Source organism: Anticarsia gemmatalis, chromosome 7 (genome assembly GCF_050436995.1).
Source record: "Anticarsia gemmatalis isolate Benzon Research Colony breed Stoneville strain chromosome 7, ilAntGemm2 primary, whole genome shotgun sequence".
NCBI lineage: Eukaryota > Metazoa > Arthropoda > Insecta > Lepidoptera > Erebidae > Anticarsia > Anticarsia gemmatalis.
In genome coordinates this window covers 9619992-9636120 of record NC_134751.1, presented here as the reverse complement: position 1 = coordinate 9636120, position 16129 = coordinate 9619992, and the positions used below count along the sequence as shown (strand labels likewise).

Genomic DNA, 16129 nt, shown 5'->3' with positions numbered 1-16129 from the left:
GACAAAAATGACCTTGCACCCGACTTGACAAACTTTCACATCAAATAAAGAAGTAAGAGTAAAGAGCTAGTTATACAGTGGCCATCAGACATGTCTACGAGAAATCTTAAGTACGTATAGTTAATGAGAATGTAAATTTTCCAAGTTTTAAATTAATTTTATCGACTATTGTACGACAATTCCTTTTTGGTATGTAGCTTGTCTGATTTATTTAATGGATAGTCTGATCAATAGTGAAATAATTAGTACCTATCTAAGATAATGTCTCAATACTTTGCAAAGTCATTATCATAATTGGCTACTAATTGATAGTAAATCTATGTTATTAATTTATCTTTTAATCCAAACCATCAATTTTGGGCTTTTTGTTGTTCATTCTATAAAGACCCAATATGGTACCAGCTGTCTGTAAAGCCAGATCTGAATAAACGAAATTATTTATAGATTTATACTAATGTCTCCTATGTTACAGCCGCTAACATTTTCGTTGTCCAATTAGGATACCGTATTGCTGAAATTATTTTTGTCAATAATCACAGTAACTCAACGGTTTATTAAAGGTTTTATTTTAAGATTCTTTGTGTTGTTTAAATTAAGAACTACAAATTTAGGCCACCTGGGCAAAACAGATGTGGCAACATTGCTAACGGAGACAAGCACAATTGATATTAGCATTATCACAAAAACTGATCAATTCGCTTGCGCAATAATATGCAATAGAGGCACCTATCGACTTCAGAGGTTCAAATTTATCTATTTAACACATATATACAATAAAAATAATGGACATATTTTTGTCACTGTTTACGTGACTTTAAAATGATTTTAAAAAATGATTATATTTCATCATATTTTGCAATACTTCGCTGATAACAATATCAACAAGAGTAAAAATGTGTGCTGTTAAAATATACGTTTCGCTATTTACTTAAACATGGACACATGATTGGTGAAGGATACCTCCACATGAGAATACTTTACAATAGTGATGTGTTGCAGAACATAGCTGACGCGTCATCCCGTGTAGTGTAAAACAAAAACATGTAACCATTAGTGGGTCAACGTTAAATGTCAATAATTATACAGTAGCCAGTGTGTGGATGTTACAATGGATGTGAATTACTTGGACTGACCAGCTTTGCAGTGTCTGAAGTGTCTCAATAGAGATCCAGGCGCCAGCAGTGTTATTTTTCTCCGTACAACCAGCAATGGTCAACATTTATAGTCATACCTTGCATGTAAGTAAATTTTTTATATAAAATTCATTATATAAAACTTATCATCATAGATGCAATTTTACTACCATAAGATAAGATAAGAATATCAACCCCCTGGTTTTAATTAAAGTGTGAATCATGTTTTAATTCATTAAACACGTGCACTCAAAATTACGTAACACATTAGGCAAAAACTTTCAATGTAACAATTCCATACAAACTTCATGCATAGTGATAGAGTAGTTTTTTATCGTCAAAAATAGAACGTAGGTATATAAGTAGTTGATTAATTGTGAATAGGATTAAAGAAATAGAAATATTTAATCATGGCTATGTATTGATTTTTATGAATAGTATAAGTGGACCAAATTATTTTGGTTTTGCCTACCTTTAGTATTGCCACACGAAAAAATCTAGCGAAATTTTTCCGTGTTAAATAATTTGCATAAGATTAAAAAAATAAATATAAACAGTTCCAATATTTGATGATTATATCTTTCATCAAAATATTTCATATGAATTCAAGAAACAATACCAAAGACAGCTTCTGGTAGATAGTACCTACTTAACAGTTATGCAATCAGTTGCACATTGTCTGTGGTTGCGAAAAATAGAAAAATCAATACTTGCATGCAAAATTCACGAGTTAAACGGGCAAATACTAATTGAAAATTAATTAATAAATACAATCCTTTAGATAACAGTATGTAGACCCTGTATTCTTCTATTCCTGTACATGGCTGTAGCATTGAGTAGCATACATATTCTTAAAAGAAGCTCACCAAAACGAGATGGCAGTCGCATCACATAAGTTGGGATTATAGAATAGATTTTGTGAATATGAATGAAAAACCACGCGTGTTACAAAATGTGCTGTAGAGTAGAGTTTGAGTGATAGGAATGAACAACAAGTTAGGTTTCCCATTTTGAAGAAAATTTTTTATTATGTGCGTCAAGACCCAATAATCCTCTATAAGACGCCAAGATTTTCAATTTTGGCTATTCTAACAGAATGACAAAAGGAACCACCGATAAACGAAATCAGTTAAAGTTTATTGTTAAGAGCTTTTTATTTTTTCAAGGTGTATTTATTTATGATACGTTTATCCAATTTATTTATGTTTGACTCCATTCATTGTGGTCAAATGGCTTGTATAACCGAATTGTCAACTCATAGTCAGTTACTAACAGGTGACTAGATTGAAATATTTTAAATATTATTGAACAACTCACACGCGGTCATTTGATTCCAAATTAAGCAGAGCTTGTGCTATGGTAACCAAATAACTGATACATACCTATATACTTCTAAATATATACTTATATAGATAATTTGACAAACAGGCTCAGAACAAATACTCGTGCTCATCGCAAAGATTTGTCCCGGGTAGTATTCGAACCCACCACACACGGCGCTATGGTTGTTGCGGCGAGGTGACCGCTTAAACCAGTATTATATATTATAGATTTTAATCGATTTGTCAGCGAAGTCTCTATGTATGGATCTGTCCGATCATAGAATAGAGACATTTGGGCGATCAATCTCGACCTACCCGAGAGATTACAACCTTTATCCAAACCCATCAGTCTCGACTCAACCATCCCAGATTCCTACGCATTTCCACTGCCCAAATTTTCCTTTAACTCTCCGCTTTATGATAAGGATTCCCAAGAAGGATTGTAGTCAGGCAGGCGGCCGGGTGTAAAAACATTAGCCCAATCCGCTGTACAGTTTTTTTTTGAAACCTAACATGTTTTCCGACCCCACGCAACGTGGAATAAGGACAAGAAAAAGAAGGTTAGAGATAACGATGTTTAGGGAAAACTCTGAAATAAACAAACAGAATTAATTTGATCAATCAAAAGATAATCTAAACTTGTGCTTCAAGGAATTTAACTTATTTGATAATGATTTATATATATTGATAGATAATGATAAATGTTTTCCGTTTTAGATAGCTTTAACATCATCTACACGTTAATTTTAAACCATGACGATCATTGTGATCCTTGGAATGATAACTAGGATCCTACTGATACATTATCGGAGCTACGAAATAACTAAAGTATTATTCGTTTATCTTTCGTTATACACGTTATTATGACTTATATCTTTTTCGTATTGTTGCCTTCACAACAGATAGTATCGCTAAGGAACTAATATTTGATACGAAATTACTTTTTTGTAAAAAACATAAAGTTGTTTCTAAGTATTCCATAAGCCACTTTCATTGAGTTTGACCAATAATTTTTAAATAACCTATTTAAGTATGTTATACAAAGCAATATATTTATATGAATAGTGCATGAAAATCAGAATCAATAGTCTATATAAATAAGAAGTCGACTTGCTACTAGCAGCAATTATAACAAGAAGCTTGGAAACAAATCTTCATAGGGTAGCACCATCTTCTACATTTAAAGTTACCGTATTGGGACTATTCGCAATTTTTTTTTCTTTTTTTAAAGACTAAGAATTGCTCTTGTGTCGCGGAGACTTTACAAACATACAAACAACAGATACTAAGCACAACCAGACCCGAAACAATTATTAAAATTTGTGGATCGCGCAATTAATTGTTCAGAGTGGGAATCGAACCCACGACCTCCCGACGCAATAGTAGCGGTGTGGTGACCTAAACCACTGCGCCACGGAGGCAGTCATACAGATGTATATAAGACAGATATCTATCAAATTTGACTATAGAGATATACTATAGCGAGACTATATTTCGCTATCTAAAACATAAAAATAAATGTATAGACCAACACCTGTCCGTTCATATTTGTAGAAAACAGCTGTCCACAGCATAATATAATACTATTACATCTGCCAGGTGGGTTATTATATTTAAATCACCGGATATCGTGGATACAATAGGATCGTTCTCTTATCTAAACAGTATTTTATCATCAATAAATCTGTCATTTTGAAGGCAACTATATCGCATGTCCTTAGCATTGCAACATCTGCGAATCATCATTTTTTTAACAGATGCAATCTTAGAGTTTTATGCATACTAACAAAATACGGGAATTAACGGGACCGTGTGGTACCTATTGTAAAAGAATTTCTTGGTGATCTTAACATAACAAATTTTTAAAATGTAACTTTTAGATTCTAGACTGTGACACAAGCGTTGGTCAAGGTAATATTGACCTACAAATGAATCGAAAACTACCAAAAAGGTAACGGCTCATCCCGTTACTTTTTTTTTTCAAATAATGTTTTAGAATCAATCTAATGAATTAATTACCAGCAATTCCATTCCATTCAAAATTGCCTTATGTTGTAAACTTCGTCAAAATATGTGAAAAACCTTGCTTACTGTTTCCGATGATCATCTTCAGCCGTCTTCAGGTACTGTGTTGCAAAAAAAATTGGAATGTGTCTGTTAAAAAAAATATTATTTACTACATTCCTAATAGGCATATGTATTAGTACTATCTACAGCAAAATTTTGTTTTAATAATTTTATTACCGTAGTAAATTAAAAGATGCATTTGTAAATAGATAAAAAAAGGATATACATATCTATTTGGAGACGGATTAGTGGTCACCAGTTTGATCATAAAACTAGCCTTATCTGAGTCAAAATAAATTATATTATCAGTCGACCCACCTAATTTTAAATGACTCAGAATCGTGTGAAATGTTTAGTCTTAGTATTTAGAATGATTTATAGCACTTCGCTATAGCTGTTCGATTCGTCGGGTGTGTTTATGTAGTTTGTCATTTTATCTTATTATGAGCTGTTTTCATTTAATCTTAGGTTAATGCTGTTACTAGGTGATTGATTTTATATTTTTTGGTCTCTGCTTGACGAAGGAAAAGGGTGTATTTTTTTTGTATGTAAATTACATTTTCATTATCAAAATTTCTTCAAGTAATGTAACATTATCAGGACTTTTATTGATTATCAAGTTGAGATATTGATCAGTTTGCTTTATTGTTAAGTATCACACTTGAAACAAAAACATTTTTAGTATATTTAACAAAATACCTTACAATAAATTATAACATTATGTACAATTTTTCTACTATCATCATGGATATTATACTGGATTTAAACTGCAATTAGTCTTTCTGTCTCTCAAAGTCATATGATTTCACGTTCGAAGTGTTTATAATTGCTTTAAAAATTATGGGATTAAGACACAATAATTCTTTAAAATGTATACGATTGAATCTTGGAATATATGTAATAATGCAAAGACCCCTCTTAAAAAGTCGCTAAGAAATTTAAAGGAACGCGTCTTTAAAGAGCAGTTGGCTGAAACAACATGGCACTTTACTGCAGAATGTTGATGAGCATCGCTGTACACCAAGGCGAAGACGGCGAGAGGAGCTTGGTTCGAAGTCGTGAAAAATTGAAGAAGAGCCCTCTACCCCACAGTTTATTGTGTATCATAATTGTTTCAACAAAATTAACGTTTTACTTGAAATGCACAAAATATCATACGATGTTGATAGTCTATTAAATTATTAATTACTAATAGCATAATCTTCAAAGAGGTTTAACAAAATTTATAACTTTTTAATCGCTCCTGTTGGCACTATAAATTAATTATTATCATATCAAAATCCGTTTTTTATTGCATTAGCTTAATGATGTTCTAGTTTTCAGGAAATGATTGTTCTTGAATAATCTAAGAGTAAAGAAAACACCTGTAAAATTTTTATATAACAAAGACGTAAAGTAGAAATAAGAGACGGGTTTCGAATATAAATCATCAACCACTGAAATCATAAACCGATCGTTTAGATCCCAAATCTGTTTAAACTGTGTTTTCTTTCAGGTACTAATATTAGTTGGGTAGTGTGGTTTATGATGTTGATTGTTTTTTTTAAGTATAAATTAAACGTATTAACTGATACGAATTGTATTCAATGCCCTGCTCGACAATCGAGAACTTTTATCAAAATTAGTTCTACTCTTTCTATACATATTAAGGAACGGATCAAAAGTCGGTTTGAATAGTTCATTCTGTATCTGATTTGAATAGAAGTAGTGAGGCGTGGCGAAGATGTTACAAAATGAAAGTGGCCAATGGGAATAGCGTTTAATAACTGAAGGCAACGTGTTTCAACGATTTTTCAATCAAGTCGCGATAAAAAATGTTGTTTTTTAAGACATACGTCATATAAATGAAGCTCTATCGATTATATTATATTGACTGAATAATAAAAAAAAGAACATCCAGAATAAAGGTGCCATTCCACCAGAGATGTGAACATTTTAAGTGGATCGTCTTAAAACGTTCGTTAATCCTCATTTGGACAAACAGTGGTAGGTATCTTTTAACTGCCTCCGTAGACTGGGCGATAGTGAGCTTGATTTCCGTGCCGGCCAAAGTGCTATTTGTTTGAGAAACTAACAAAATCTTTTTAATTTTTTTAACAGTTAAATCTCAAAGATTTATTTTCTTCAACAGTTCAGAATATTCCAGATTAAATTTGCGTGAAGTGAACTTTGAATTTACTAATATCTGTTACATTGTATTTGACATAAGTATTATCTGTGATTAATTTATCGTGAAGTATCAAATCTGTACCCGGACTAAGCAATGATCAATTAATATATTGGACCAATAAAAAGATTAACAAACGTTTTTTGCACACTACTAGTTTTGGAACCTAGTGTTATTCCGCAATTTTATAGTCCAACAACTTTGTAGAAACTATTAAGCTACTACTAGTAGTAGTTAAGTAACTTACTAAGTTAGCTAGCTATTAGAGCAAGGTTTGCGACTAAACAATGTACAAAATTCAGGAATTACAACATATCAGTGACCCGTAGGTTAATGCAGCTGACGGCGGCCTGTTCGATGAAACTTTATTTGAAAAAAATCACAAAATTAATAATTACAATCTAGCATGCCTATGTAATTTTCCCTGTTGTCGAAATAAAGTTACTTTAGACTGTAAATTGTTTAAAAAAAACTATGTACCTACGTTTTGACCGACCTAACACGTGTAATTGTCCGAAAACAGAACGTGTAAAAGGATCTGTAATTAAACAATTCTTTGTTCTTACGTACAACACTTCCTTATTCTGAATTACATTTATTTAATTGTGGTAATCTTTATTTAGCACTATTATTTACCATTCATATAATACCATGTTTGTATAACATCTTGTTGGTATGTAGTTTTTATCATCGTGAGTCATGTTAAACGTAGTGTTAATTTACATATAATATGTCGCAGGTAAAATGGTACATCTAAATGGTGCCCACCAAGGGCCTCAGACAAAAAATGTTTTCTCACAACAACATTAAATGCACTGTTCGCTACCAAAAAGTAATACTTAGCTTTAAATCTCATATTGAGTTGTGCCAGAGAAGGCTTTGCACTTGCAATATTATTAAGGGTAATAAAAAATTACAAATTTTCATGTATTTATCTACCTTGATTTGAAATTATTAAAGATTATTATTCATCACATTTATGACACCTAATAAATAAATTAACTCGGACAACAATCTGTACTTTCCAAAGCTCCAATATAATATAAACAATTATATTTTATGGTCATATAATCTATTTAATTTTTTATATTCGATATTATGGCCAATATAATAATTAAAATATTATAATATTTATCACTGATTTTCCTCACTGCAATCACGAAGTTTGCGCATGGCGCTGTACACTACTTAATATGGTTGTAAATCATAATGAAATAACTGATTGTAATTTTACGGCCTTAGATAAGGTCTCACAAAATCCTGAGTTTGAAATGGTCCAATTTTTCAACTATCTTGATATTATCTTCCGCTGAAATGATGCAATAGTAATTGCAAGTCGTGAAACTTGAGTTTTCTATAAATAATAATATAATCTAGATTTTTTATCGATATACATTAGCGTGATTTGTATTTCATAGGGCATATTAATTAGTTTCGAGTATTGAGTGTGAAGATAACGGTCGACGCGGATGAATAGTAAAAATCCACAGTCATGTTTACTCGCACGCGAATAACTGATATCGAATGGACAAGAGATGACTATTGCAAAAATATTATCAATAATGTGCCACTAATTGCTTTGTCATTATTTATAAATATTTTACAAGATTGGTGTAATATGTCTGGAATCGAACGATAGTCACGAGACTATGACGTTTTATTTTTATGACTTAAGTGTCCAGCAAAAACGTTAAATCCTTTTTTTATTTTATCGTCAATTGAGCACCTCAACCCGAATAATTATCAATCGACAAACCCGGAGTGAGTGGATCAGCTAAATAAATTATTCATGTCCTCAATTAACAACAACTAGGAACAATGTCCTCTCATTCGAAAATCATAATAATATTATTTATTCACTTAGGTGTATTATTGTAAAAAATATTGTAAGTGAATTTATCACTCATTTGAAAGGTCTCTTTAATAACAAGCGTAATATTACGTATGTGTAAATCTCAAATAACATTAATGTTAGAAGGAGCCGCCACTGATATTACAGACCACACTCAGGTTACAAAATAATGAAATCAGGGTATTAGGGTTTTCACCTTCTGACGCACCTAGCTGACGTCAATAATAGGAAACATATTGGTAGTTTAAAAATCAGTAAAAAAATTGTAAGATGCACCTCAAAAGCATACTGTGGTAAGAATGAGTGTCGTAAAGGAATAAGTGTCAACTAAACTGTTTAAAAGTATTATACCAGTTCCTAACGTAGTTACTAGAGTTTCAAAGATATCGAGATAATTATGTTATTATACACACTGTATAATAGAAGCAGATAAGATACAGAAACTAAGGAGCCATAAAAACTGATAATTATTATATTTCAATTTAGTCACAAATATGAAAAGTGTAAGTGCACATGTTTATTTGTATTATAAATTCATCTTTTGAAAACTGAGGCCGTACTATGACATGCTTAAGCGATTTAACTTCCACTTTTAAGGAAGGATAGCGCTATCTAGATACTATAGCGCTATCTCGTTCTTTTGGTAGAAATTGGATCGCTTTAACATAGTTCGGTCTTTATATTCATTTGTCTGAGTGAGAAACGTAATCTTTGAACTTTAACCTCTGAATCAACAAAATAATATGTCGATCTCTTTCTATTATTATCACTTCTTAAGTGAAGCGTTACTTGCGCGAGATAACAATCCTATTATTACAATAACAATGTCTGAACTTAGTATGAATTCAAAGGCAAGCAAAGATTATGTTACGCAGTGTCTATATTTGCTGTCTTAATTGTGTTCATTAAAGGTTGTTGGTCATTGACTTCATGTTTCATTTATTTAATGTAATCTCTTTGCATACATAACATCACGCCTGTTATGCCCGAAAGTGTAGGCACAGGTATATTAGTAAAACCTACGTTTCAACAAGCATAATTTTAAGTACCATTAATATAATAAAGGGGAGCTTTTTGCCATGTTCACCGACCATGTTTCCCAAATTACTTTAAAAATCTAATATAAATATGAAAAGATCAAAAGCACTTTGTCGGATTCAGGATTCGAACCCACCACTCCAGCCTAAAATACTGAGGCAAAAATGTAATTTTTATTAACAGGTGAATGTGCCATAAGGTTTAAACAATATTGTTTAAGCACAATTTGAGTATATAATATAGGTATAATAGGATACGGAATTAACGCGAACACACATTTTACCTTGAAATACTTGACAGTTCGGCGCAGGTTACACTGGCCTTAGTACCCGTATTATATTGTATTATAAATATGCAAGAAGATAAAATGATCAATATGTAACCAATCGTGAAATGTATTTTGTTTGAATTTCCTTTTGTTTTCTAACTGGCATGCGATCGGAACCAAGATTTGGATAATACAGGTGGCACGTGTGATAACATCATAAAATAATATCCGAATTAATAATTTCCGTTATGATTATGTTAAGTAATAAAATAATCGATATAAACAATCGATACAATCTATTAATTTCTTCCTAATACCAATATTTATTAACATTTCGATGTTATCTAATACGATTATCAGGGTTCAACTTAATAAAACAATATTTTCTACTAAAAATAAACGGAATAACCATTTTGCACGCGAAAAATTGTTCATTGTTAAAACGTTATCAGCTTACAGGCGCCCAACGTGTGATTCCATGACGCATGTTTGATTAAAACATACGAATGTATCAAAATATTTAATTTATAAGTCAAGAATATTTTAAATATTTTTAATGTGTATACTTGTACAGTTGCAATGATAAGAAAGCGCGTGGTTAAACAGGATGAACCAACTTTTAATTTAAGTAATTTAAGATTACATGTTTTTAAAGCTATTAAGTAAAAAGGAGTCAAGTTTATTGAGTAGAACTTTTTTATAATGATTAATAGAAAAAGTTAATTATCTTGTTAATTTCTTAAAGGAAACTTTCATTCTGAAACCATAGTCCTTTTTTAACAGTTCTTGAAGAAATACAAAATCTCATCATGCGCACTTTGGCGTGTTGAACTCATTGCTTTACTCTTCTCATATTATGAGATAAAGTCATAGACAGGGTTTCGGTCACAGGCTCAGCAGTAATAATTGAGAAAATAGAAAATAATGTATTAAAATGTGAAGTAAGTAATCGAAAACACGCTACACAATTTGACACATTTATCTTAAATGCAAAGGTAAAGTAAATCCACGCAATTATAAACTTCTTACTTATGGCAAGGACCATAAAATAAATTACGTCTGGATGACAGCTAATTATAGGGAAATAAATATTATACAATATTTTCCTTATCTTGAAAATTTTGTTGCTCGGAAAATTAATGCGCAAACTCAATATTTTGTCAACTAATTAGCAAGTTACTTTACACCAATTTGTCACAATTGACACCAAAAATTACTTCAAATCCATTTTCCAGTTCTTGTCTATAAATATATATATATATATATATATATATATATAAAATATATATACATACTTCTAATATAAGATTATATTTTGGTTGCTGGTTTTTCCAAAAGCGGATGAGTGCAATACGGAAGTTATCAGACATTCAACACACATTGTGGAAAATAAATGTACAGATCGTTTGATAATCAAATTTATATCTGATATAAGGCAAAATATCTATCACCAAGAAGTACCACCTTCGGTCAATAAGAACCAAATCTTTTAAAGTTTCTCGAAACAAAACCAATAGTATATAATAGTAATAGTATTTCGGGATTCCATAAAGGTCAGAGCTGCAGCTCAAGTACCTTATACAAACCGTCGAAAAACCAGCATGATTTTGGAGAACACAATATTAACCTTGCCAGAAACATAACAGTAGGTGATTATTTACTAATCACCTCTCGTTTCCTTATAAAAATGGGTGTGTTACATGGATAATTTTTACGATAGCCGCAGTGTTGATGGCGCAGAAACAATCGCAAAAGATGTCGTTCATCATGCCCTACATTTGATTTATCAATCGAATTTATTACGTTCACAAATTTACCAATAATTGTACATAGATATACATATTATTACGACATTACATCATTATTGTTATACGTTATCTTTGAAAAGATAACAGCGACACGCCTCCGTAAGCATGTCCAAGACCCACGTCTACTAATCGTGTTCAGTTCACATTGTGACATTGTGTACGCAAGCCGCAAAGTTGTTTGACGCGTCTTTCAATTTTATCTATCGCTTTTTCGAATTTTTGTGTTTATCACAAGCTAAACAGAATTTCTGTTTAGCTTTTTAGTTGTGCTGTACATTTTTGTGACTCTGTTTTATACTTTGAGGACAAGTCTTATTCCAAATAAAGGTATTATAATGTGCTAGAATAATTGCGATTAAAATATATTCGCGCGTTTATTGTAGAAATATTATCTTGATCACTTTTCATACTCGTGATTAATGTTTTAAATGCTTTATCGTGTGTGATATTCAATAGTTTATAAAATTATAATTGTCTTTAATTGTAGTTTAATATTTTTCTTTTTTTTGTTATAGGTCCAGGAGGAACGAAGACGTAGAGATATTCATATCGTTTTTCTAAGGAATTAAGGCATGAACTACTTCTTTTCTTGCGCCAAAATATTTGAGGAAGTATACGTATCATACGGTAATCAAGACTTCTAAGTAAGTATATTTTTATTATACATTTTATTTAGCTTTATTTTTCTTAAGATTTTTAGTAAGGCAGTAAATTATACAGCATTTTTTTTTGCACGATCATGTCTTATCTACTTTGTCGAAACACTCAAGATCAGTGACTTTTTATTAGATATAGAATTTTGTTCTACAAAACTTATTAATGAAATTCCTACTTGTTTCAGATGTCGAAAAGAATGCGGCAAGATCTCCGCGATAGATTATCACTTGGAAAATCAATAGAGATCTCGTCAAGCTGGCCTAACGTTATTGTGCCGTGGCACAGGTTAACTCCTGGCCTTTTTTATTACTGTGATCAACCTCACGACGCATACTGGAAAATTTCAGGTAATTATCCAAATCAAATAATTTGTTTGATAAAAGTACCTACATAGATGATAATCAATGATATTCCACATACATAAATATTTTTCCGCAAGTGACGTGCAAATATTAACATTTTAGCGATAAGTGATGCCAAAGTTTAAGAAAATATATTACGTTTGACTTTTTGGTTTCAGATAAACGAGCATATAAATCAATTAAAAAATGGATTCTTACCATCTTGTGCCACCCATGGGTGCAGATAACATGATCAACTGGAGCTTCATTGAAACTTTCGGATCTAAAACCGAGACAACTACCAACAACGGTAAGTTAATATTTTCTAAGAGTATATTATAAATTATATTTTCACTATTAAAGTACCTTTGAACGTTTATTGGCACCTAAAAAGAAAATATAAAATAACAATCAGATAATAAGAATCTCTGACTAAGATTTAAAAACTGACCATTTTAATATGATTTGTTTCTTAGCAATGATGGCAACTCCCGTAATGGAAGGAAGCTACCTTCCGCAACATTATCCGTACCCTGGTCCACAAGAATTTGGAGAAGAACGTTCTCTACTTCTACTCGAAGGCCCATCTCGAAGCGAAGTGAAGCCTAAAGTAGAAGCCCCAACTCCTAAGGCTCAAGAGGAACCTAAAAAGAAAACCGTCAAAGAAAAGTCAATGCGATTCAAGTGTGAAATTGAAGGCTGTGGACGAACTTACAGCACTGTTGGAAATCTTCGTACGCATATTAAAACTCACAACGGTATGTTGTAATCATTATTTGCTTAGCAATAGATTGTCACGAGCTAGACAGAATCAGATACGGCGTGATACCAATTTTATTACTATTTGCTCATATTGATAAAATAACATTTATTTCAACATTTTATCTTAAGATTTTTCAAGAACATTTTCAAACGGGCGGCGTAATATCATAATGAGATAATATAATGTTTTAATTTTTGCAGGAGAGTACAAATTTAAATGTCCAATGCCGTCGTGCGACAAAGCATTTTTGACATCTTACGGTTTGAAGATACACATACGTGTGCATACTAAGGTTAAACCATTTGTATGCAACATTGGAAGTTGCAAAAAAGCGTTCAACACTTTGTACAGGTGAGCCACTTTGTTTTTATATAGTTCAGAATCCTACAAAATCGTGGTCTTTTAATTAATTACGAATTGACCTGAACCTGACGAATTTTGAAGGTTTTTATTCTGATTTCAGGCTACGAGCTCACCAAAGGTTACATAGCGGCAACACATTCAACTGCACAGCTGATGGCTGTTACAAGTTCTTCACAACACTTAGTGACCTGAAGAAGCATATTCGGACGCATACTCAGGAGACTCCGTTTAAGTGAGTATCGAATTTTTATTATTTCACAAACTTATTGTATACTTACATAAAAACCGGCATCGAGCACATAAAAAAATGGGAATGAAATAGGAATCGTACAAAGTAGTCGATGAATATCTCAGGCCTACAAAATCTTTATAAAATAATTTAAACTAAAAATATTATTACAATTTACTTCCAGATGTCAAAAAGAAGGATGCGACAAATCGTTCGCCACATCATATCATTTGAAAATTCACGGGCGCATTCACTCTGGGATCCGCCTGTTTACATGTACAGAAACGGGGTGCAATCGTCAATTCACAACTACGACTCGCTTGAAGGCACATGTAGCAAGGCATCAGGTGAGAATAGATATTTTTACTAACACAATCAAACAGTATGAGTTACTTTGTTTAAATATAATTTGCTAAAGGACGGATTTCTAATTTCAGGAGAAAAACAAACAAACTCACAAAAACGTCATCGACCTCCAACAGCAGAATTCCATGGAATCAATGGAACCAAACTGGGAAGGTCTAACTGGATCCTACGAATTAGGGGGCAATGATTCCAAAACCACTGAACAAAGCTTCGAAATAAAGCACTTTCAAGAAGAAACCACAACTCTTAAAAAGGAAGATTCACATTTAGAAAGTAGGCTGTCAAGTTTATCACTTACATCTCTGGTACCTGTTAGCACTGAGGAAAAAATCGAAAACTTCAATGATTCTTTGGACATCGTTGAACTACAACCTACAATACATTTAGACGAATCCCAAATTAAGATACCATCTAAGCCACAAACAGATACAAAATCAACTGAATTAGTTCCAACAATGTTTTCTGTTGCTCACGAAATGATACAAAAAGAAAGTAGCGATACATATCCGTTCACTTTAGAGACTTGTTGGCCTGAAGAAACTAGTCCCACGACTAGTTATATGCCTTACAATACCTATGATTTGAATACTCCAAGCACAGCGGAGTCGACGTCGAATAATAATACTTTCTTCGACGATGCTTTGTATGCTGAGCTAAGGAAATTCGAAGCTGAAGGAGATGCCTTGTCATCTAGTGATGATGATGATGACGATCGATCATTGAATACTCCATCACCAACAACCGTTATGAAACATTTGGAGAAAACTAGGAACGAAACTAATCATAGTCAAAGAGACGATGCTTTTGAAAGCAGTTTCTTTTTCAACTATGGCTCTACTGCGACTCCTGTCAAACAAGATTTCGGTTGGGTACACAACTTGTACAGTGAAAAGCCGAAACCTAGCAGCAGATATGAATGTTGAAACTGATATTATCAATTCTAGAATTATTTTGAAGATAAATAACAAGCAAAATATTGTAATTTGCACTAATTAGAAAAATCTTGGTATCGAGTATTGAAATTGAGTGGAACGAACATGTTGGATTGAACAAATCTTGTGCAATACTTTTGATTCTTACAAAATTAGAATTTAACGAATTTGAATTTATAATGTAAGTTAGTGTAAGAAAACGCGACCTGTAAACGCAATAATGGGTTAATTTATTGTCGCTTTGCATTAGGATAATTACTAAGTTACATAGGTATAAATAAAAGTTTTAAGGTGCCACTAAAAATTAGGAAGTTATTTGTAAAAATATTTAAGTTTCAATCAATTTGTTCGTTAAGTTTTAAAAGTTTATGTAAAAAATATGAATGTCTTAAATATAATTTTGTTGAATTGTTTATATTTATTAGTCCTAAATTTATTTGATGATAAAATTTATTTAATAAGTTAACAAATTATAGTATAATAAAGTAATTAATTGTTACCAAATGCGTATATTTTTCTACAAAAAATAAAAGATTCGAGAAGTTCGCGACATCTACCTTGTATCTAGTAAACTACAGCGTATTTCATAAAAAGAATGGTGTAATTTAGCATGAGAAACGTGCTGGTTACGCCATCTATCTCTGAAGATAGGAAGTCAGAATCATTAAAGGAATGAGACATACGTATGTTTTCCAGTACGATGTGATAGGTGGCGCTTTAGGCAATATGTCAGAAACATTTTGCTGAGTAAAGTTTATGCCATCAAAAACATTCTGTAAAAAACCTCAAGTCTCGCCGTGAAAAGTTGTGAGATCTATATAAT

At 32.0% G+C, this 16129-nt stretch overlaps 1 protein-coding gene across 2 annotated transcripts; it reads left to right on the top strand.

Moving 5' to 3' along the window:
- The first annotated feature begins 997 nt into the window (after positions 1–997).
- On the top strand, positions 998–15810 carry LOC142973965 (uncharacterized). Of its 2 annotated transcripts, none has more exons than XM_076116005.1 (9): positions 998–1238; positions 12171–12299; positions 12497–12659; positions 12833–12963; positions 13130–13411; positions 13617–13767; positions 13880–14011; positions 14193–14355; positions 14446–15810. In XM_076116005.1, exons 4-9 carry the CDS (start codon positions 12861–12863, stop codon positions 15295–15297), a joined length of 1683 nt encoding a protein of 560 aa, XP_075972120.1. In that variant the 5' UTR covers positions 998–1238; positions 12171–12299; positions 12497–12659; positions 12833–12860; the 3' UTR covers positions 15298–15810. The 2 variants fall into 2 exon arrangements, with proteins under 2 accessions (XP_075972120.1, XP_075972119.1); XM_076116004.1 differs by lacking the exon at positions 998–1238 and adding an exon at positions 11807–11982.
- The last annotated feature ends 319 nt before the right edge of the window (positions 15811–16129 follow it).

Coding starts and splice junctions, on each gene's coding strand:
- LOC142973965 (XM_076116005.1), top strand. CDS start 12,861: ATGGATTCTTACCATCTTGTGCCACCCATGGGTGCAGATAACATGATC. Junction 13,768..13,879: donor GCGTTCAACACTTTGTACAG/GTGAGCCACTTT, acceptor TTCTGATTTCAG/GCTACGAGCTCACCAAAGGT. Junction 14,012..14,192: donor ACTCAGGAGACTCCGTTTAA/GTGAGTATCGAA, acceptor ATTTACTTCCAG/ATGTCAAAAAGAAGGATGCG.